Below are 25000 nucleotides of genomic sequence, written 5' to 3' on the forward strand. Positions count from 1 at the left end.
TTAACACCAGCAGGTTAACCTCTGAGCTCAGGGTGTTGTGGTTTCGGGGCTATGGGGTACCTGAACATACTCCGCTGGGGTTATTAACGCGGGTTGTTTTTGGGCGCCAGGTGTTTGCCGGCGTGGCGATGACCAACCTGCCGGGCATCCTGGTTCTGGCGTTTGCCAAAGCCCAGCTGATCCAGATCTTCTTCTTCCGGCTGAACCTGGTCATCACGCTGCTGGGTCTGGCTCACGGTCTGGTCTTCCTCCCGGTGCTGCTCAGCTACTTCGGTAGGTACACACACACACACACACACACACACACACACACACAGAGACACACACACACACACACAGACACACACACACACAAGAGACACACAGAGACACACACACACACACACAGAGACACACACACACACACACACACACACACATAGACACACAGACACCCACACACACACATACACACAGCAGCACACACACACACACACATACACACAGACACACACACACACACACACACAAATACACACACACACACAGAGACACACACACACACACACAGAGACACACATAGAGACACACACACACACACACACACATACACACACAAGACACACACACACACACACACAGACACACACAGAGACACACACAGAGACACACACACACACAGACACACACACACACCCACACTGACACACACACACACACACACACCCACACTGACACACACACACACACAGACACAGACACACACACACATAGACACACACACACACACACACACACATACACAGACACACACACACACACACAAATAACACACACACACACACAGAGACACACACACACACAAGAGACACACATAGAGACACACACACACACACACACACACACACACACACAGACACACACACACACACACACACACACACAGACACACACAGAGACACACACAGAGACACACACACACACAGACAAACACACACACACCCACAGACACACACACACACAGACACAGACACACACATACATACATAGACACACACACACACACAGACACACAGACACAGAGAGAGACACACACACACACACAGATTAGACACCGGTTACAGAAATCCCATTTATCTGGAAATGGTTTTGTCCCTTTCTTTCTTTGATGAACAAGCTGAGGTCAATATGTTTAAACACTCCAGAACTGGAAAAAGCCCTGGGCCTGACAACATAGGTAGTCGCCTACTCATTTCTTGTGCAGAGCAATTACGTCCAATTTTTTTTTTTTTTTTTTTTTTTTTTCAGCAGAGACTCTCCTTGATCCACTACAGTTCGCTTATAGCGAGGGGTAGATGATGCCACTACCACTCTGTTAAATTTGCTATTTAAACATCTTGAAGGTAGTAAAACACATGCAAGGATTTTATTTGTTGACTTTTCATCGGCTTTTAATACAATCCAACCACATATTTTAGTTGATAAGCTCTTAAAGAACTTTGACCTTGATTTTAATATTGTGGGATGGATTCTTGACTTTTATTAGATAGGACTCAGAGAGTAAGGGTAAATGGTTGCTTGTCGAGAGGAGATGTCTCGTCCACTGGGTCTCCTCGAGGTGTGTCCTCTCCCTCCTTTATATTATTTATTCTGATGATTGCCGTAGCCAGCATAAAAATAGATTCATTTTAAAATTTGCAGATGATTCTGCTATTGTCAGTCTCCTCTCCAATGACGAAAGTGATCATGGCCCTGTTTTGGATGATTTTGTGCACTGGTGTGATAGGGCATTCCTCCAACTAAATGTAGAAAAGACAAAGGATACGCTGATTGATTTTAGGCGCAAGTCATCGACTCCACAGAACATTACCATCAAGGGGCAGAGGGTGGGATTAGAGAAATAGCAACTATCTAGACAAGTATTAAGCAGTTTTGATCGACAATAAGTTACATTTTAATTTTAACACTGAGATGCTTTGCAAAAAAGGCCAACGACGACTGTTTTGTCTTCACAAACTGTCAAAATTTTGTGTTGATAAGACCCTCATGACCCTCTTTTATAAATCATATATTGAGTCTGTACTAACATTCTCAGTAATTTGCTGGTATGGTAATCTTAGTGTCAAGGCCAAAACTGCTCTTTCCAACATAGTGAAGGTCAGCAGTAAAATGATAGGTGTCCAGCAGTGTAGCCTCTCTGACCTGTATAATAGACAGGTAGTTAGGAAGGCCAATGCAGTTATCTCTGATAGCTCCCATCCCCTTCATTCAGAGTTTCAGATCTTACACCTGGTCTCGGTTTTAGATTACCTCCAGTAAAGAGCAATACATACAAGCACTCCTTCGTCCCGACACGCCATCTCTTTTCTAAACTCAGCTCGGAAGAGTAGAGAGACTATAACTTTTATATAGTGATGGGGTTATTTTAATATGTATAGTATTGACTGATGTTGTTGTTGATGAAATAGTGATATTTTTGTGGAAATGTTGCTATAATATTTTTATGAGGAATATTGTTAGATGTTCCTTTTAACATATGGTTCCTTTAACATATGGTCGTATTTATCTTCTCAATTCTCAGCTGTTTAACCAGAGCTTGTAACATCAAGTATTTTTATGTAGTTTGGTTTTGCATTTGTGACTGTCTTGTGTTTATGTCTTGCTGCAGAACAAATTGCCCTACGGGGACAAATAAAAAGTCTAAATCTTGTAACCTTTTGATGACTTTGTCTGAAAATAAATGTGTCCTAGCTACATAATTAATATCATGTTAGCAGACCCCCCTTCCCTCAGCCATTAACCCTCTCCTCTCCTCCCCCTCTCCTCCCCCTCTCTCTCCCCCCCTCCTCCCCAGGTCCCGGTGTGAACAAGGCCGTGCTGCTGCAGCAGCAACAGGACAAGGCCAAGGCCTCCAAAGACCTGCAGCTGAGGAACCAGATCAGACACGCGTACGATAACCTGAGCTACGAAGAGGACGCCATGGGACAGGACAGCAGCGAGTCCAAGACGCCGCCGACGGACGCCAGCACACGCTCGCACGTTACGGAGAAACCAGACGGCGAGACGGAGGAGACGATCGACCGATTCTGAGCATCGACATATATATATATATATATATATACCTCCGAACAAACTGAATGGAAAGCTCCGGACGCACATCACTAACTTAACTTTGGACCTAGAAACCCTTCTACAGAAACCAGGCGCGCTGCATTTATTTATGCTTTGTGTGTTTTTACGAGATGTGAAAACTTATTAGACTGTTTTAGCGTCACAAAGACGCACTTCACCGCCCGCCCGATCTCACAAAATACACACAACACACCAAAGGGCTTTTTATATTCTGCAAAATATTGTTAATTTTATTTTCTATGAATTGTTTGACTTAACTTAAAGGTGCTGTAGGTAGGATGGTGAAGATCCAGGACATTGACAACTTCTCAGTCCCTCCTCCCTTTCTGCTAAAGCCCAAAACGGTCTCCTAAGCTCCTCCCCCCACAAGGGAGAATGAATGCGTGTGCATGAGCAGTTAGACACCCCCTCTGGCCCTGATTGGTGAATCTGAACAGTTAAGACAACTCCCCTGGCCCTGATTGGTGCATCTGAACAGTTAGACACCCCTGCCTGGCCCTAATTGGTGCATCTGAACAGTTAGACACCTCTACCTGGCCCTGATTGGTGCATCTGAACAGTTAGACACACCCCTCTGGCCCTGATTGGTGCATCTGAACAGTTAGACCCTCCCCTCTGGCCCAGATTGGTGCATCTGAACAGTTAGACCCTCCCCTTGGCCGTGATTGGTGCATCTGAATAGTTAGACCCTCCCCTCTGGCCCAGATTGGGTGCAGCACTTAGCACCCATGGGCCTGTATTGGTGTCTGAACAGTTAGGTTTTGGTTGGGTGTTTGTTTTTCTTTTGTTTCTGTCCATCCTGTATCTTGTTTTTTTCTTTGTGTGTCCAGTTATGTCTGGTTGTCTCTACAGGGTTGGGGTACCTCTGCTTTTATATGCTGTTTATTCCTCTTGTGCTGTATGGTGTTTTTTGGGGGGGGGGGTTTTAGGGGGGGGGGTCTGTAGTCCTCGTGTGTGGTGGAACGTGTTAGGTTCTTTGGTATTCTATGTTTCTTATGGTTGGGATTGTGGTATGGTCAGTATGTGGTGTGCTGTGTATGGTGTGGGTGGGTTGTTCGTGTCCCTCACCTCCTACCAAAGCTACCACAAAGCTACCGTAAAGCTACCACAAAGCAACGTAAAGCTACCACAAAGCTACTGTAAAGCTACCACAAAGCTAACGTAAAGCTACCACAAAGCTACCGTAAAGCTACCATAAAGCTACCATAAAGCTACCACAAAGCTACCGTAAAGCTACCACAAAGCTACCATAAAGCTACCACAAAGCTACCATAAAGCTACCACAAAGCTACCATAAAGCTACCACAAAGCTAACGTAAAGCTACCAAAAGCTACCGTAAAGCGTGGCTACCACAAGCTACCACAGAAAGCACCGTAAGCTACGCAAAGCTACCACAAAGCTACCACAAAGCTAACGTAAAGCTACCACAAAGCTACCACAAAGCTACCGTAAAGCTACCACAAAGCTACCACAAAGCTACCACAAAGCTAACGTAAAGCTAACGTAAAGCTACCACAAATCACAGTTTTTTCTCTTTTTCATCAAACTAAAGTTTTTGCAAGTTCCCGCAATTTCATCACATAAAATCGCATAAATATCATACAGCATATTCCATCGCACTTTTTAAGAAAACGTGGCAGCACAATTAAGGATTTTTGCACAAGAAAAACTACCCTCCTCCCCAGTGCTGCCATTTGTTGAAAGAAAATATAGGTCCGCGGTTCAAGGCCAGACCTAAACCGAGGTCTCAGAAAATCCACTCAGACTCAGATGTGGAAAGAGAGAGTTTAATGTGCTGCGAAAGGAATTCTGGGAGTTATTTGGGACACTATAGACTGCACGTACACCGAGCAGAACGGTGATGAGTGACTTTGTTCAGTGTGGGGGGCAAGAAACTGTCCCGGTATCTCCCACCAGAGGGCTGGACGTTTGGGACCAGGATGGGACCAGGATGTGACCAGGACGGGACAAGAATGGGACCAGGATGGGACCAAGATGGGACCAGGATGGGACCAAGATGGGACCAGGATGGGACCAGGATGGGACAAGAATGGGACCAGGATGGGACCAGGACGGGACAAGAATGGGACCAGGATGGGACCAGGACGGGACAAGAATGGGACCAGGATGGGACCAAGATGGGACCAAGATGGGACCAGGATGGGACCAGGACGGGACAAGAATGGGACCAGGATGGGACCAGGACGGGACAAGAATGGGACCAGGATGGGACCAGGATGTGAGGGGTCTGCAGAGAGTTTGAGTCCCACCAATGTCATGCATGTAAAACAGCAGCAGTCCCTTTGTCCTACTGGTGTCCTGCTGGTGTCCTGCTGGTGTCCTACTGGTGTACTGGTGTTCTACTGGTGTCCTACTGGTGTCCTACTGGTGTTCTACTGGTGTCCTACTGGTGTTCTACTGGTGTTCTACTGGTGTCCTGCTGGTGTCCTGCTGGTGTCCTGCTGGTGTTCTACTGGTGTTCTACTGGTGTCCTACTGGTGTCCTGCTGGTGTCCTACTGGTGTCCTGCTGGTGTTCTACTGGTGTCCTGCTGGTGTCCTACTGGTGTTCTACTGGTGTTCTACTGGTGTCCTGCTGGTGTCCTGCTGGTGTCCTGCTGGTGTCCTGCTGGTGTTCTACTGGTGTTCTACTGGTGTCCTACTGGTGTCCTGCTGGTGTTCTGCTGGTGTCCTACTGGTGTTCTACTGGTGTCCTACTGGTGTTCTACTGGTGTCCTACTGGTGTCCTACTGGTGTCCTACTGGTGTTCTACTGGTGTCCTACTGGTGTCCTGCTGGTGCCCTACTGGTGTCCTGCTGGTGTTCTACTGCGCCGCTATGTGTTTTTGTTTTTTTTTTGTTTTTGTTTTTTTTTTTTTTTTTTTTTTTTTTGTTTTTTTTTTTTTGTTTTTTTTTTTGTTTTTTTTTTTTTTTGTTTTTGTTTTTTTTTTTTTTTTTGTTTTTTTGTTTTTTTTTTTTTTTTTTTTTTTTTGTTGTTTTTTTTTTTTTTTTTTTTTTTTTTTTTTTTTTTTTTTTTTTTTTTTTTGTTTTTTTTTTTTTATTTATTTTTATTTCATCAATACCTCTGAAGTGGATTCTTCAGTCTTTCATATTTTTTGATCAGTTTTCTCAGAAACACACCTGTGCAATATTACTTCTGAGCAATGCAAGAATGAAAGTCTCAACAGGACCCCCCCACCCCACCCCACCCCCCCTCTGGGGAGGACAGTCTCTATCGGACAGGACAGGAAGGGAGACAGATGTCCTTGAATCATATTCTTGTCATTTTTCTATTGTTTTATATTGACTGTAATGATTTTGTCTGTGTGAATTCTTGCCGTCAGCACTGTGCAACACACTCCAGCTGTTCTTCAGAAATCAGAGAAATCATTATTAAATGTGTTTAAACATTTGGTTTCGTCATGTTTCACAAGTTATTTATGGCGGGAAAACGAGCCTCCACATGTTGATAAAAAGCTCGGACTGTGACAGCTTGTCCATTTAGCAACGCTTTCACTGACGGGGGTTTTATTTCAACATTTTTGTCCTTTTTTGTAATTTATTTCAAAATAAATTATAATTATTTTTGTAATTTTTTCAAAATGTGTCCTTTTTTTAATTTTTATTTCAACATTGGTCCTTTTTTTGGATTTTTATTTCAACATTTTTGTCCTTTTTTTGGATTTTTATTTCAACATTTTTGTCCTTTTTTTGGATTTTTATTTCAACATTTTTGTCCATTTCTGAATTTTTTTTTTTTTTTTTTATTTTTTGTCTTTTTTTTTTTTAAATCATATATTAAATCCTACCACAGGACAAGAAAACTTTGAACACCTTTATAAACAAAATATAATACTTTTAAGGCATTAATTTAACAAATAAATACTTCTAAATGGACATGTATTCATTCATATGAAAGAAAGAAAAAAAAAATACTTTTAAGAACTTTTTACTACTTTTACAATATTAAATATCAGACTTTTAATAAATAAATATATAAAATAAACTTTTAAGACCTGGTGGGAATCGTGAATGAATGAAGAAAACGCCAAACATTTTGGGTATTTCAGATTTTGTTTTATTAACAAGGCGTCCCTTTGATAGGATCGTATGTTTCTTTAGGTCCTCAATGCCCCAAAAACATACTGTACACATTATACAAGGGGGACCACGACTCAGGCAACGAAAAACTAAACAGAAAACATTTTTAAATTATAATACAGTCTCGAGGAAAAAATATAAATAAGTTTTTGTTGTCTTCTCTGGTTGAGCTCCCTCTATGGTACAGACTTAAAATAAATAGATCAGATCTGACCTATGAATCCTCTCTCTACGAGTCCGTGTGTGTAGCAGCATCATCGCAAAACGAGCCAATGGAAACAGAGATCCCCCGTTTCCCTGGAAACCTTTTACAGGTCATCATTTAGTCACATCGTCACACAGCCGCCTCCGTCTCAGCCAATCACAGACGCCGATGTTGTAGAAAACAGATCCAGGGGGGTTTATATATACACACACACACACACACACGCACACACACACACACACGCACACACACACACACACACACACACACACACACACACGCCAGACACACACACACACACACACACACGCACGAACACACACACACACGCACACACACACACACACCGCATACACACACACAACACACACAACACACACACACACACACACACACATGCAGACACACCCACACGCGCGCACACACACACACCCATAGAGACACACACGCAGAACACAGCAGCACACACACACACAGACAGACACCCGCATACAGCACCAGATACACACACGCACACACACAGACACACAACGCACACACACACAGATACACACACGCACTTACACACAGACCGCACCACAACGCACGAATACACCTACGCACACACAACAGACACACGCACGCAGCACACAGATACACACACACGCATTCACAAACCACGGACACACACACACACATACAGACAGAGACACAGAGACCGCAGCACACACACACACACACGCATACACACAAACACACACGAGACAAAGAGACACACACACACACACACACACAACAGACACCGCGCGCACAGACACGACACACACGCATTACACACACACACACACCGCATTACACAGCGCAGACACACACACACACACACACACACACACTCCACAGACACCGCACACAGACACAGACACACACCGCGTACGCACACACACACCACACGAGACACACACACAGACAACACACACACACACACACACACACACGACACACACACACACACACGCATTACACACAGGCGTCTGACAACACACACACACACACACACACACACAAACACAGACAAAGACACACACACACACACGCACACGCACGCACGCACGCACACACACACACACACAATGGCAGCGTGTAATGGCAAACTACTCTTTTAGATTTTAAACTCTTACAAGCGAGAAACACGTTACGACGTGGCCATGCTGGTTGCACATGCAGCGAGGTGAAGAAGGCGCCGAGAGCAAACGTTTGGTATTAAAATCTGTCCCGAATAACTTAAACTATGGATAACTTCCCAAAAGACCACGCCACATCCTGAGGAGAAACGGTACAGGGTAACTGGGTTCCCCCAAAGCTTTCAACCCTACGGGACAAATATTCAGCATCAGTTATCGCTGACAGACTCAGATTATTACTCTGAGTGTCTGACAGCATTATGGGATGGATCCCTACAGAGATAGACCTTTTAGTTAAAGAGTAAGATCCTTTTAGTTTAACATGAAACAGCCCCGAAATCACCATCACCAAACTCCACCAGACTCCATGTAAATAATCAGGACTTTTAGTGTGTATAGAGCCAGCATATCTCCACCAGACTCCATGTAAATAATCAGGACTTTTAGCGTGTATAGAGCCAGCATATCTCCACCAGACTCCATGTAAATAATCAGGACTTTTAGCGTGTATAGAGCCAGCATATCTCCACCAGACTCCATGTAAATAATCAGGACTTTTAGCGTGTATAGAGCCAGCATATCTCCACCAGACTCCATGTAAATAATCAGGACTTTTAGCGTGTATGGAGCCAGCATATCTCCACCAGACTCCATGTAAATAATCAGGACTTTTAGCGTGTATAGAGCCAGCATATCTCCACCAGACTCCATGTAAATAATCAGGACTTTTAGCGTGTATGGAGCCAGCATATCTCCACCAGACTCCATGTAAATAATCAGGACTTTTAGCGTGTATAGAGCCAGCATATCTCCACCAGACTCCATGTAAATAATCAGGACTTTTAGCATGTATAGAGCCAGCATATCTCCACATGTAAATGGGTGAATTAAGGGTTTATTTCAACCAAACCAGAGAGGTGATTGTTGGAACAGTGGAAAGATGAACCAAGACAGCTTTTGGAAGTTTTATTTAGTTTCTGTCCACTTTGAATGAAGTGTGTTTTACGATGCTAAAAGTCCTGATTATTTACATGGAGTCTGGTGGAGTTTGGTGATGGTGATTTCGGGGCTGTTTCATGTTAAACTAAAAGGATCTTACTCTTTAACTAAAAGGTCTCTCTCTGTAGGGATCCATCCCATAATGTTGTCAGACACTTAGAATAATAATCTGAGTCTGTCAGCAGCAACAACAGAACTTTTAGTGGACGCTAAACTGGAGATTGTTGTTCCCATCAGTACCTCAGACACAAAAAACACGGGAAAATAGAGTCCAAAGTTACCCTGTGAAAGATGACATTAAAAATGGTTTTCTCCTCTTGTGTCAGGGCGGCAGATTTAGTGTTTAAGAAAATACAACAGCGGTGATGTCTGATTGTCTTGAGATACAGGAAATAGAAAAGTAAGTGTGTGTCTGTGAGGCTACAGGTTGGAGAGTGAGAGAGTGAGAGAGAGAGAGAGAGACGAAGGAGAAGCAGACAGTGCAGAGAGAGAGACAGGTGGGGAGATATGAAGCAGGTAAGGTTGTAAAAACAGCGGGACTCTCTGTAGTGTTTAAGTTTGGTACGGAGAAGAGTCCGAGGAATCACTGGGTAGACACGAAGACATGCCTTTGTTCATTTCATCGCGGAGAACTCTCCTCTGGAAGGAGAGAAAAGGAGGTCTTCCTCCCTCGCTGAACACAACGGGAGCCTGTGTGGTAACGGTCCGGCTCAGCGCTTGTGTTATCGAGTCTAAAGAGACAGTATTTGGTTAAACTTCTCCCCCTTTTTCCTGTTAACAAAAAACTAAAAAGTCTCAAACAGCGTTAGGTGTGTTGGGTTAGGCTCACAGATCCCCAGGTCCTGGGTCTGAGAGAGAGAGGCGAGCGGCCTCCTCTTCCTCGGCTGTGGTTGTGCGTTTTTGGGAGCGACAGAAACACGCCGATGCCTCCAGCAGACCTGCGTCTCATCTTCTCTCAGTCGTGTTTTCGGGTTAAGGAGGGAGGGAGGGGGGTGGTTTTTTTGGGGGGGGGGGCTGTGCAGGTACACGATCAGGACTCTGTAGGCGGGTCTGCGTCCTCTTCCACAGCTTTCGGGAGCTTCGTCAGGATCGCCTCGGCTTCCTCGTACATCTGGACAGAAAGGGAACGTTAGACACGGGACAGCAAACACACACAGGGGCCCTCTCAACGAGCTGTCTGTCTGTTCGTCTCTCTGCCTGTCTGTCCTCTCTGTCTGTCTGTCTGTCAACAACTTACCTACCCTCTGAGGGCCCTATCCTGCACCCGGTGCAGTACAGCGCAAAGCCCGACGCAAGTGCTTAAACAGCAAATGCACCTGAACCCATCTGTGGCCCTTGGGCGTGCTGGTCTTACAGGGAGGTGTGTTCAGGTGCATTCTGGGCGTGCTGGTCTTACAGGGAGGTGTGTTCAGGTGCATTCTGGGCGTGCTGGTCTTACAGGGAGGTGTGTTCAGGTGCATTCTGGGCGTGCTGGTCTTACAGGGAGGTGTGTTCAGGTGCATTCTGGTCTTACAGGGAGGTGTGTTCAGGTGCATTCTGGGAGTATTGCTATCTTGAGGCAGCGGGAAGTGATCGCACCATTGACCAACAAAAACCTGGTCTAAAGTCAATAACGCAGCATTTCATTGTTATTTTAACAGAGCTTTAGTAAAATGTTCCTAGGCTCGTGCACAGCGCGCACACACTATGCTTGTTACACACACACACACACACACACACGCACACAACACACACACACACACACACACACACACACACACACACACACACACACGACAAGATTACAAATAAAAATATTAGGGTGTAAATCCTCCATCCTAACAGCAATGCTCCAAGGTCCAAATGCGCCTGGCTTTTAAAGGGAATGGGAGATGATCTCTGATTGGTTGATGAATGGGAGATGATCTCTGATTGGTTGATTGCATGTTACGCCCTAAACACACCTGCGCCAGGCGCTCCACACCGTGACCTCAGATCGTTAAAATAGCGCCCCAAAGAGTTTTAAAACATAGTAGTATCTGTCTCAACTTCTCGCTGCAGGCTAAACGCTCCACCCCCCCATTCATAAAGAAAGGGAAACTCTGTGTGTTTTCGCCGCAGTGTGTGTTGAACGCAGCTCACCGCCATGAACTGCACGTCCTGGAAGAGTTCCTGTATGAAGCGGCGAGACGTGAGGCGGAACATGCAGTGGGCCAGCAGGAAGGAGACCTCCGAGTACAGGCAGATGTCGTCAAAGGCGTACGGGAACTTCTCCTTTATCCTGCAGGGACGAGACACGTTCCACAGCTCAGACAAAGACTATTATCCTTTAAAGAGCTCATATTCTGCTCATGTTCAGGCTCATAGTTGTATTTAGAGGTTATATCAGAGTAGTTTGTGGTTTAATTTTCTAAAAAAAACACCATATTTTTGTTGTACTGCACATTGCTGCAGCTCCTCTTTTCACCCTGTGTGTTGAGCTCTCTGTTTTAGCTACAGAGTGAGACATCTCACTGCTGTTACATCTGTGTTGGGAGTCGCACATGCTCAGTAGCTAGGTAAGGACTACTAGCCAGTCAGAAGCAGAGTATCATGCTAGCAGCTAGGTGAGCATTATAACGTGTGTCTCTGAAGTAAAGGCTGGACTACAATAGAGCTGTTTGGAGCAGTTGGTGAACAACGAGGTTCTGTTGGAGATGGTAAGTCCCTTTGGGGGGGGACTTTGGGCTTTAACCTATTACGTGCACAACAAAGATATATAACACTAAAGGAAAGGGGAAAAGCCAAAAAGCAGAATATGAGCACTTTAAGAAATGTACGTAGAAGAGGAGTGTGTGTGTGTCGGTCTCTGTGTGTGTGTGTGTGCATCTGTGTGTCGGTCTGTGTGTGTGAGACACTGTGTGTGTGTCGGCCTCTCTTTGTGTGTCTCTGTGTGTGTGTCTGTCTGTGTGTGTGTGTGTCTGTCTGTGTGTGTGTGTGTGTGTCTGTGTGTGTGATCTTTACGTCAGCAGTCCCGTTTCGTGGCCTTTGGTCCCCACAGACGAGCTGAGGTTGATGATGAGGCGCAGGACCTCCTTCCTGAGCAGGACGCGGGAGGCCGGCCCGTCCTCCGAGATCGCCTTGCTGCCTACGCTCACCCCAACACACACACACACACACACACACACACACACACACACACACACACACACACACACACACACACACACACACACACACACACACACACACACACACACACACACACACACACACTTTAGTGGTCCCCTAATACTGTATCTGAAGTCTCTTTTATATAGGCCTTAGTGGTCCCCTAATACTGTATCTGAAGTCTCTTTTATATAGACCTTAGTGGTCCCCTAATACTGTATCTGAAGTCTCTTTTATATAGACCTTAGTGGTCCCCTAATACTGTATCTGAAGTCTCTTTTATATAGACCTTAGTGGTCCCCTAATACTGTATCTGAAGTCTCTTTTATGTAGACCTTAGTGGTCCCCTAATACTGTATCTGAAGTCTCTTTTATATAGACCTTAGTGGTCCCCCTAATACTGTATCTGAAGTCTCTTTTATATAGACCTTAGTGGTCCCCTAATACTGTATCTGAAGTCTCTTTTATATAGACCTTAGTGGTCCCCTAATACTGTATCTGAAGTCTCTTTTATATAGACCTTAGTGGTCCCTCTAATACTGTATCTGAAGTCTCTTTTATATAGACCTTAGTGGTCCCCTAATACTGTATCTGAAGTCTCTTTTATGTAGACCTTAGTGGTCCCCTAATACTGTATCTGAAGTCTCTTTTATATAGACCTTAGTGGTCCCCTAATACTGTATCTGAAGTCTCTTTTAATATGAACCTTAGTGGTCCCCTAATACTGTATCTGAAGTCTCTTTTATGTAGACCTTAGTGGTCCCCTAATACTGTATCTGGAGTCTCTTTTATATAGACCTTAGTGGTCCCCTAATACTGTATCTGAAGTCTCTTTTATATATGACCTTAGTGGTCCCCTAATACTGTATCTGAAGTCTCTTTTATATAGACCTTAGTGGTCCCTCTAATACTGTATCTGAAGTTCTTTTTATATAGTACCTTAGTGGTCCCCTAATACTGTATCTGAAGTCTCTTTTATATAGGCTTTAGTGGTCCCCTAATACTGTATCTGAAGTTCTCTTTTATATAGACCTTAGTGGTCCCCTAATACTGTATCTGAAGTCTCTTTTATATAGACCTTAGTGGTCCCTAATACTGTATCTGAAGTCTCTTTATATAGACCTTAGTGGTCCCCTAATACTGTATCTGAAGTCTCTTTTATATAGGCCTTAGTGGTCCCCTAATACTGTATCTGAAGTCTCTTTTATATAGACCTTAGTGGTCCCCTAATACTGTATCTGAAGTCTCTTTTATATAGACCTTAGTGGTCCCCTAATACTGTATCTGAAGTCTCTTTTATGTAGACCATAGTGGTCTACGGGACACGTACCCCCATTTGAGAATCACTGGTTTAAAGAAATGCAAACAGCCCAGAGAGTTCTCTTGTCCTATCCCAGAATGCATCAGGGTCTTACCTATGACGATGTCAGCCGGTGTGGGCGTGCTGCAAATGGACCCTGGGACAGGCAGCAGCACTTCAGGACGGGCTAGAGCTGGGGATCACCTCCAGACGGTGGCATCTTTTGATGGAGAGTCCACATAGTCTGGGAGAGAAACAGATCCTCGTTAGTTACCCCTCTCTCTATAGTCCACATAGTATGGGTTATTGTGTTGTGATGTGTGTGTATTGATGTGTAGTATGTGTTTATGATGATATTGATGATATTATTATTGATGTGGTATTATTGGTGTGTGATATTGATATTGATGATGTTGATGATGATGTGATGTGATGATGATGTTGTATTGTAGTTATTGTGATGTATTGTTTGTGTGTGTTTTGATGATGTTTGTGATGATACTTGATGATGATGATGATGATGTGTAATAATGGTATTATTGATGATGATGATATTATGTATGTGTGATGATGATAATGATGATGATATATGTATTGATGATGATATATTATTGATGATATTGATGATGATGATATTGTGATGATGATGATGATGATGATGATGTATAATGATGTGATGATGATGTGTTATTATGATGATGATATGATATTTTTGTATGATGATATGATATATTATTATTATGATATATATGATGATATGATATTGATGATGATGATGATGATGATGTATAATGATGATGATGATGATGATGATGTTTGTGTTGATATGATGATATATGATGATGATGATGATGATAGTATTGATGATGATTGTGATGTGATGATGATGTGATATGATGTTGTGATGTGATGATATTGTGTGTGTTTGATGATATTTATGATATTGTGATGATATATTGATATTGATGATGATGTGTATGTGTGTGATATGATGTTATTGATGATATTGTATGATATATTGTGTATGTATTATTGATGTATATTGATTGTGTGTGATATATTATTGATATGTTGTATTGTATGTATGATATTGTTATTATGTATTTGTGTGTTATTATTGATATTGTATAATTTTGATGATATTGATGATGTGTGTGTATTAATGATGTGTTAATGATTTTGTGATGTGTATTATTTTGTTTGTATTATGTTTGTGTGTGTTGTTATTATTGTGTGTGATGTATTGATGTGTTGTGTGTATTGATTGATGTATTGTGATGTATGTTCTGTGTGTCTGTGTGTGTGGTTGTTGTTATTGTGTGTGTGTGTGTGTGTGTCTGTGTGTGTGTGTGTGTGTGTGTGTGTGTGTCTGTGTGTCTGTGTGTGTGTGTGTGTGTGTGTGTGTGTGTGTGTGTGTCTGTGTGTCTGTGCGTGTGTGTGTCTCTGTGTGTCTGTGTGTGTGTGTCTGTGTGTGTGTGTGTGTGTGTGTGTGACTGTGTGTGTGTGTGTGTGTGTCTGTGTGTGTGTCTGTGTGTGTGTGTGTGTGTGTGTGTGTGTGTCTGTGTGTGTGTGTGTGTGTGTCTGTGTGTGTGTCTGTGTCTGTGTGTGTGTGTGTGTGTGTCCGATGGATTTCTAACTCGACCGGCCTCTTGCTCCGGGACGACTAGCTGCAGCGCCAAGTTGTTGACGTTGTTTGGATCAGAAATGCAGAAGAGATAAACGTACTTCGTTACCTCCCAGCGCTGCGTAGGACCCTAAAGCTCTAAATGCTGTCACCTGTGCGGGGGTGCGTGCTGTTGATCTGCGGCTGCGTGGGGTATCCCAGGACGATGGCTCCCACGCAGTAGAGGCAGTTCTCCTCCGTGTGCTCCTGCAGGCCGGTCTCCTCCGAACCCACCGTGTGGTTCTGGGTGTCCCCGCGGCACATGATCAGCTCCGAGATGCTGAACTGCTGCTTCAGGGCCGGCAGAGGAGGTCGGTCGCCTGCACGGGAGCAAACACACACACATCTCTGACGTCTGTGGACCTGGACATAGTCTAACAACTGGTCCAGAACTCTGCTGCAAGGCTGTAGACCAGGTCCAGCAGGATGTGGCACATCACTCCTATTTTATACTCATTACATTGGCTGCCAATGAAGTTCAGGATCCAATTTAAAGTTCTTGTTTTGGCTTATAAAGCTTTGCATGGTCTGGCACCTGTTTATATCTGAGACCTGCTCCCTCCGTACCCTACTATCAGGTCTACTATCAGACCTGCTCCATCTCTACCCTACTATCAGGTCTCAGGTCTTCTAACCATCTCTACCCTACTAACAGGTCCCTCCGGTCTTCTAACCATCTGTACCCTACTATCAGGTCCCTCCGGTCTTCTAACCATCCGTACCCTACTAACAGGTCCCTCAGGTCTTCTAACCATCTGTACCCTACTATCAGGTCTCAGGTCTTCTAACCATCTCTACCCTACTATCAGGTCCCTCCGGTCTTCTAACCATCTGTACCCTACTATCAGGTCTCAGTTCTTCTAACCATCTCTACCATACTATCAGGTCTCAGGTCTTCTAACCATCCGTACCCTACTATCAGGTCCCTCAGGTCTTCTAACCATCCGTACCCTATCAGGTCCCTCCGGTCTTCTAACCATCCGTACCCTACTAACAGGTCCCTCAGGTCTTCTAACCATCTCTACCCTACTATCAGGTCCCTCCGGTCTTCTAACCATCTGTACCCTACTATCAGGTCTCAGTTCTTCTAACCATCTCTACCATACTATCAGGTCTCAGGTCTTCTAACCATCTGTACCCTACTATCAGGTCCCTCAGGTCTTCTAACCATCCGTACCCTACTAACAGGTCCCTCAGGTCTTCTAACCATCTGTACCCTACTAACAGGTCCCTCAGGTCTTCTAACCATCTCTACCCTACTATCAGGTCTCAGGTCTTCTAACCATCCGTACCCTACTAACAGGTCCCTCAGGTCTTCTAACCATCTCTACCCTACTATCAGGTCTCAGGTCTTCTAACCATCCGTACCCTACTATCAGGTCCCTCGGTTCTTCTCCCACCATCTCTACTATACTAGCGTATAACAGGTCTTCTATTCACTGACCCTACTAACAGGTCCCTCAGGTCTTCTAACCATCTGTACCCTACTAACAGGTCCCTCAGGTCTTCTAACCATCTCTACCCTATCAGGTCTCAGGTCTTCTAACCATCCGTACCCTACTATCAGGTCCCTCAGGTCTTCTAACCATCCGTACCCTACAATCAGGTCTCAGTTCTTCTAACCATCTCTACCCTACTATCAGGTCTCAGTTCTTCTAACCATCTCTACCCTACTATCAGGTATCAGGTCTTCTAACCATCTGTACCCTACTATCAGGTCCCTCAGGTCTTCTAACCAGCCGGACCCTACTATCAGGACCCTCAGGTCTTCTAACCATCCGTACCCTACTATCAGGTCCCTTAGGTCTTCTAACCATCCGTACCCTACTATCAGGACCCTCAGGTCTTCTAACCATCCGTACCCTACTATCAGGTCCCTCAGGTCTTCTAACCATCCGTACCCTACTATCAGGACCCTCAGGTCTTCTAACCATCCGTACCCTACTATCAGGACCCTCAGGTCTTCTAACCATCCGTACCCTACTATCAGGACCCTCAGGTCTTCTAACCATCTGTACCCTACTATCAGGACCCTCAGGTCTTCTAACCATCCGTACCCTACTATCAGGTCCCTCAGGTCTTCTAACCAGGGACTACTGGTGGTCCCACGCACTCGTTTGAAAACTGGAGGTGACCGTTCCTTTGAAGCGATGGCTCCAAACCTTCCTACTGTCTACATTCTGCAGTCTCTGTTGAAGCAGCTGAAGACGCACTTTGACTCATGTTTGTAACTTTGGGTTTTACGTTTTAATCTTTTAAATGATTTTCATTGGTTGTTCAACTATTATTATTTTTTCCCTTGCTTATTCTCTGTTGGATATTTTTTTTTACAAATGTTTATCATGTGAAGCACTTTGTGACTTTGTCTGTAAAAGGTGCTATTATCAAATAAACTTATTACATAGTTATCTGAGGAAGGTTACGAAACAAAGGGCAACTGGACTGGGTTAAAGCCGCTGGAAGAGGTTTCCTCTTTCTTCCGAGAGACGTCTTCAGTTGTGACTTAAACAGCGGGGCAGCTAGGGGCAGTGGGGGGGGGGGGGGGGGGCTCAGCTAAGTTATTTAAAACGTATGAAAGAATGTATCTCGGTGTCAAGTTATTTAAAACATGGTAACAAAGTAGTTCTTAAAGCTTTCTACCACCGATGCGTTGCCATTGTGATGTATATTTTTACCTCTTATGAGTTTCTCCAGATGTCGGTGTTATTGTCAGCTTACTGAACAACGAGGAAATGGTTGTTGACCACTTCGTAACATGGTGTCAATTGCAACAGACAGTGAAAAAATATGTACCGTTTGTGTTTCAGATGTTGCTAGGTCACTAAGGGTTCCTATGCGGAAAAGGGAAAATAGAAAAGACCCTGCCCTGAAGTAGGAGCTGAAAGAGTTACAGGAACTGCGGCCAGAGGAAGTTAATAATCCCCAAATTGGTCCAGTCGGAGCACGACAAAAAAAAGGTTCTAGGAACGTTATGTTCTAGGAACTGCAAAAATCCCTCCGGTCGGAAAGAGTCTAATCCTGTCAGATAGTTCTTATCCCTTACAGGCAGAATTTCACATGTTGCCATCTGAATCATGCTTTAAACTCCCAAAATTCAGAAACCAACAGGACACTCTTTTGTACCTGCAGCCATTCTACTTCTTAATGCTATAAAGAACAATAGATAACTTATTGACTTACTATTTATTGATCGTTTACTGTTTATTTTATTGTTTTTAACTATGCCTGCAAAGTAGGCAATCTCTGTATTGTGTGTGATTTGTTCTATACTATCTGCTGCACAACAAATTGCCCCATTGGGGACAATAAAGTAAATTGAACTTGGAAAAAATAAATTATATAAAAAAAACAATTTCATTCCGTAGTATCTCGTGGGTATGAAGTAGCATTTTGTGGCTTCAATATACATATTCTTTAATTGGTGATCCTTCACTGGCTCCGTGTTTCTTGTGGCCAGAAGTTATTTATACGTGGGAACAAAGTAGTATCTAGTGGTCAAGATTTAATCAAAACATGGGAACGCAAAAGCAATTTGTGGCCTCGATATAGATATCAGACCTGCAAACTCAGAAGGGCTGAAAAAGGTGACACATCATTCCAGCTATAGACTGTTGTTAGAATCCTCTCCAGTGAAATACAGACACACTTTTACACCGTTTAGCTGTCAGCATTTTAACCGTGTTTACTCCAGCTGCTAGCTAACGGTAGCTAACGTTACCTGCTGTCAGGTGTAGTCTTAACTAGCTAACGGTAGGCTAACGTTACCTGCTGTTGAGTGTAGTGTTAACTAGATAACGGTAGCTAACGTTACCTGCTGTCAAGTGTAGTGTTAACTAGCTAACGGTAGCTAACGTTACCTGCTGTTGAGTGTAGTGTTAACTAGCTAACGGTAGCTAACGTTACCTGCTGTCAAGTGTAGTGTTAACTAGATAACGGTAGCTAACGTTACCTGCTGTTGAGTGTAGTGTTAACTAGCTAACGGTAGCTAACGTTACCTGCTGTCAAGTGTAGTGTTAACTAGCTAACGGTAGCTAACGTTACCTGCTGTCAAGTGTAGTGTTAACTAGCTAACGGTAGCTAACGTTACCTGCTGTCAAGTGTAGTGTTAACTAGATAACGGTAGCTAACGTTACCTGCTGTCAGGTGTAGTATTAACTAGCTAACGTTACCTGCTGTCAGGTGTAATCTTAACTAGCTAACGGTAGGCTAACGTTACCTGCTGTTGATTGTGGTGTTACCGTAACTAGCGTCCCGTGCGGTGATGTTTCAGTTTTCCTCTAACGTCCGTTTTCGGAGCATCAGAGAGAAGCGGAGGCATTTAAGTGGCACCTAAATAAGGCACCGAAATCAGAGTTGCTGTTCAATCCGGTAGATAACGGTCGTTAAGGCCCCGGCTTAATTAGCACCGTTCTTGGGTCTCCGGTCTCGGACCCCACCCCTCCCCAAACAATAAAAACTCTTCGGATCTACACGATTCACGTGGATGACATTTTCCCATTCAAACCGGCGATTTTCACAGAAAAGCGACAACTTTGCAGGTATGAGATATGTTTCTATCTGTGATCCTACCGGGTCTCTGTGATCACATTATCTGTGATGTAATTATCGTTTCGATCAGACATGAAGTTAAATTACCGTCTCCGTCGCCGAAGAGGAAGCGTTTGCGTTCCTCCGATGGCGGGCTGACCCTCTGCTGAAAGTAGGCGGAGTCTCTGATGTGGAACATGTCGTTGATGTCCATGGGCAGCGCCAGGCCAACGTAGTCGTCGCTGCAGCCGTACGTGGCGCTGGAGACCATGGAGCGCACCGAGGAGCAGCGGTGCAGCGTGCTCTGGTTGATGGGACTCAGCAGCTCCTCTTTATCCAGAGAGGCAAAGCTCAGCGCCTTCAGGAACCTGAAGAGGGAACAGAGGGGAAGACATGATGGAGAGAAAGAGAAAGAGTGAGAGAACATAAGGGAAGACATGATGGAAAGGGAACAGAGACAGAGAGGGAACTAGAGGTGTGAATCTTCAATGATCTCCCGATTCGATTACGATCATCATGTCAGCGATTCAATTCGATTTGATATCTCGATGCGTCAAATCCATGTTTCTATTAAAGCCATGCAGGATATTTAATTCACAGCTTTTCAAGCTTCAAAAACCAAACATTCTGCAGTGCTCTAATACTAAATAAACTGGATACATAAAACTATACAGCACTGAGCACATGGCACTTCCTGAATGTGCAAAACATACCAGAATATGTAAACAGAAATGTTGTCAGGCCGACATTACATTATAAACAGAAATAATCGATTATGAGCCAGCCGATTATCGATGCAGCATCGTCCATGTTCACGATTCCATGCATCGATTATTTAAATAATTTCAACACCTCTAGAGGGAACATGTTGAATCCAGTTTTAAACTAAATCTAAATTATGGCAGCTATTTCTAGCTGTGTGCTGTTCACATCTGTAGGAAAGGAGAGGAGGGAACAACCAACAGCTGATCATCTAATCAGGGTTTATTCACACTAACTAACGAGGCTACAGGAGTCACAGAGACCATAGACACTAACTAACGAGACTACAGGAGTCACAGAGACTATAGACACTAACTAACGAGACTACAGGAGTCACAGAGACTATAGACACTAACTAACGAGACTACAGGAGTCACAGAGACGACTGGAGTACAGGAGTACAGAACTATAGACACTACTACAGACTACAGGAGTCACAGAGACCATAGACACTAACTACGAGACTACAGGAGTCACAGAGACCATAGACACTAACTACAGGCTACAGGAGTCACAGAGACCATAGACACTAACTAACGAGACTACAGGAGTCACAGAACCTATAGACACTAACTAACGAGACTACAGGAGTCACAGAGACCATAGACACTAACTAACGAGGCTACAGGAGTCACAGAGACCATAGACACTAACTAACGAGACTACAGGAGTCACAGAGACCATAGACACTAACTAACGAGACTACAGGAGTCACAGAGACTATAGACACTAACTAACGAGACTACAGGAGTCACAGAGACTATAGACACTAACTAACGAGACTACAGGAGTCACAGAGACTATAGACACTAACTAACGAGACTACAGGAGTCACAGAGACTATAGACACTAACTAACGAGACTACAGGAGTCACAGAGACTATAGACACTAACTAACGAGACTACAGGAGTCACAGAGACTATAGACACTAACTACCGAGACTACAGGAGTCACAGAGACTATAGACACTAACTAACGAGACTACAGGAGTCACAGAGACTATAGACACTAACTAACGAGGCTACAGGAGTCACAGAGACTATAGACACTAACTAACGAGACTACAGGAGTCACAGAGACCATAGACACTAACTAACGAGACTACAGGAGTCACAGAGACTATAGACACTAACTAACGAGGCTACAGGAGTCACAGAGACCATAGACACTAACTAACGAGACTACAGGAGTCACAGAGACTATAGACACTAACTAACGAGACTACAGGAGTCACAGAGACCATAGACACTAACTAACGAGACTACAGGAGTCACAGAGACCATAGACACTAACTAACGAGGCTACAGGAGTCACAGAGACTATAGACACTAACTAACGAGACTACAGGAGTCACAGAGACCATAGACACTAACTAACGAGGCTACAGGAGTCACAGAGACTATAGACACTAACTAACGAGGCTACAGGAGTCACAGAGACTATAGACACTAACTAACGAGGCTACAGGAGTCACAGAGACTATAGACACTAACTAACGAGGCTACAGGAGTCACAGAGACTATAGACACTAACTAACAAGGCTACAGGAGTCACAGAGACCATAGACACTAACTAACTGAGGACTACAGGAGTCACAGAGACCATAGACACTAACTAGCAGACTACAGGAGTCACAGAGACCATAGACACTAACTAACGAGACTACAGGAGTCACAGAGACCATAGACACTAACTAACGAGACTACAGGAGTCACAGAGACTATAGACACTAACTAACGAGACTACAGGAGTCACAGAGACTATAGACACTAATAAAAAAAAAAAAGGGGGGAAAAAAAGAGGAAAAAGACAAAAAGAAAAAAAAAAAAAAAAAAAAAAAGGAAAAAAAAGAAGAGAAAAAAGAGAAAGAGGGGGAGGGGAAGGGGAGGGGGAAGGAAGGGGGGGGGTTCTTTTGTTGGGTTTTTTTTTTTTTAAGGGGGAAAAAAAAAAGGGGGGGGGGGGGGGGGGGGGGGGGGGGGGGGGGGGAAGAAAGGAGGGGGGGGGGGGAGGGAACCCTTTTTATTAGCAAACAGGAAAAAAAAACAGGGAAAAGAAACACACTCACACCTGTCAATGCAAAATAAGAGAGAAGACAAAAGCCTGCCGCAGACACACACATCTGCCTAAAGGATAACTTCTGTTATTTTCCTCATGTTTTTGTGTCCAAGTGACTGATGGGAACAACAATCTTTAAAACTGGTCCAGTAATAAGTGAGAAACAGCTGCAAAGTAATGGACAAATGTTCAGTTAGCGTCCACTAAAAGTTCTGTTGTTGCTGCTGACAGACTCAGATTATTGTTCTAAGTGTCTGACAACATTATGGGATGGATCCCTACAGAGATAGACCTTTTAGTTAAAGAGTAAGATCCTTTTAGTTTAACATGAAACAGCCCCGAAATCACCATCACCAAACTCCACCAGACTCCATGTAAATAATCAGGACTTTTAACGTGTATAGAGCCAGCATATCTCCACCAGACTCCATGTAAATAATCAGGACTTTTAACGTGTATAGAGCCAGCATATCTCCACCAGACTCCATGTAAATAATCAGGACTTTTAGCGTGTATAGAGCCAGCATATCTCCACCAGACTCCATGTAAATAATCAGGACTTTTAGTGTGTATAGAGCCAGCATATCTCCACCAGACTCCATGTAAATAATCAGGACTTTTAGCGTGTATAGAGCCAGCATATCTCCACCAGACTCCATGTAAATAATCAGGACTTTTAGCGGTGTATAGAGCCAGCATATCTCCACCAGACTCCATGTAAATAATCAGGACTTTTAGTGTGTATAGAGCCAGCATATCCCCACCAGACTCCATGTAAATAATCAGGACTTTTAGCGTGTATAGAGCCAGCATATCTCCACCAGACTCCATGTAAATAATCAGGACTTTTAGCGTGTATAGAGCCAGCATATCTCCACCAGACTCCATGTAAATAATCAGGACTTTTAGCGTGTATAGAGCCAGCATATCTCCACCAGACTCCATGTAAATAATCAGGACTTTTAGCGTGTATAGAGCCAGCATATCTCCACCAGACTCCATGTAAATAATCAGGACTTTTAGCGTGTATAGAGCCAGCATATCTCCACATGTAAATGGGTGTGTGAATTAAGGGTATTTCAACCAAACCAGAGTGGTATTGTTGGAACAGTGGAAAGATGAACCAAGACGGCTTTTTAGTTTTATTTAGTTTCTGTCCACTTTGAATGAAGTGTGTTTTACGTGAGAAAAGTCCTGATTATTTACATGGAGTCTGGTGGAGATATGCTGGCTCTATACTAACACAAGTCCTGATTATTTACATGGAGTCTGGTGGAGATATGCTGGCCCCATACACTTAAAGTCCTGATTATTTACATGGAGTCTGGTGGAGATATGCTGGCTCTATACACACTAAAAGTCCTGATTATTTACATGGAGTCTGGTGGAGTTTGGTGATGGTGATTTCGGGGCTGTTTCATTTTAAACTAAAAGGATCTTACTCTTTAACTAAAAGGTCTATCTCTGTAGGGATCCATCCCATAATGTTGTCAGACACTCAGAGCAATAATCTGAGTCTGTCAGCGGCAACAACAGAAACACTTAAGACACAAAAAGATGGAAAAATAGAGTCCAGGTTGAAGTTACCCTTTAATCAAAGCTACGACATAAGCAGATAGTGAGTGTGTGTGTGTGTGTGTGTGTGTGTCTATGTGTGTGTGTCTATGCGTCTGTGTGTCTGTATGTGTCTGTGTGTGTGTGTGTGTGTGTCTGGTTGTGTGCCTGTGTCTGTCTGTCTGTGTGTGTGTGTGTGTGTGTGCTTGTATGTGTCTGTGTCTCTGTGTGTGTCTATGTGTCTATGTATGTGTCTGTGTGTGTGTGTGTATGTATGTGTCTATGTGTATGTATGTGTATGTGTGTGTGTGTGTGTGTGTGTGCGTGTGTGTGTGTCTGTGTCTCTCTGTGTGTGTGTCTATGCGTCTGTGTGTCTGTATGTGTCTGTGTGTGTGTGTGTTTGTGTGTGTCTGGTTGTGTGCCTGTGTCTGTCTC

General features: G+C 43.9%; 3 protein-coding genes across 3 annotated transcripts in view; 2 read left to right on the top strand and 1 right to left on the bottom strand.

Moving 5' to 3' along the window:
- npc1l1 (NPC1-like 1) overlaps nt 1-3820 on the top strand; it is a 42858-nt gene extending 39038 nt beyond the window's left edge. The window contains exons 20-21 of the mRNA XM_039802450.1: nt 111-273; nt 2834-3820. Of these exons, the coding sequence (XP_039658384.1) occupies nt 111-273; nt 2834-3069 (399 nt within the window). The 3' untranslated portion in view covers nt 3070-3820. The remainder of the gene's footprint in view (nt 1-110; nt 274-2833) is intronic.
- A 660-nt stretch (nt 3821-4480) lies between these two features.
- LOC120561105 lies at nt 4481-9914 on the top strand. The gene is made up of 3 exons (XM_039804058.1): nt 4481-5246; nt 5346-5951; nt 9901-9914. The coding sequence occupies exons 1-3, from the start codon at nt 5108-5110 to the stop codon at nt 9912-9914; spliced, it is 759 nt and encodes a 252-aa protein (XP_039659992.1). The 5' UTR covers nt 4481-5107.
- Nucleotides 9915-10604: 690 nt separating this feature from the next.
- LOC120561107 (rapamycin-insensitive companion of mTOR-like) overlaps nt 10605-25000 on the bottom strand; it is a gene marked incomplete in the record, with an annotated part of 83377 nt that continues 68981 nt past the window's right edge. Inside the window, 5 exon segments of the mRNA XM_039804059.1 lie at nt 10605-10685; nt 11696-11834; nt 14208-14247; nt 15780-15986; nt 20302-20561. Coding sequence (XP_039659993.1) covers nt 10605-10685; nt 11696-11834; nt 14208-14247; nt 15780-15986; nt 20302-20561 — 727 coding nt within the window.

This window comes from Perca fluviatilis, chromosome 6 (assembly GCF_010015445.1).
Source record: "Perca fluviatilis chromosome 6, GENO_Pfluv_1.0, whole genome shotgun sequence".
In the NCBI taxonomy this organism is placed as follows: Eukaryota; Metazoa; Chordata; class Actinopteri; order Perciformes; family Percidae; genus Perca; species Perca fluviatilis.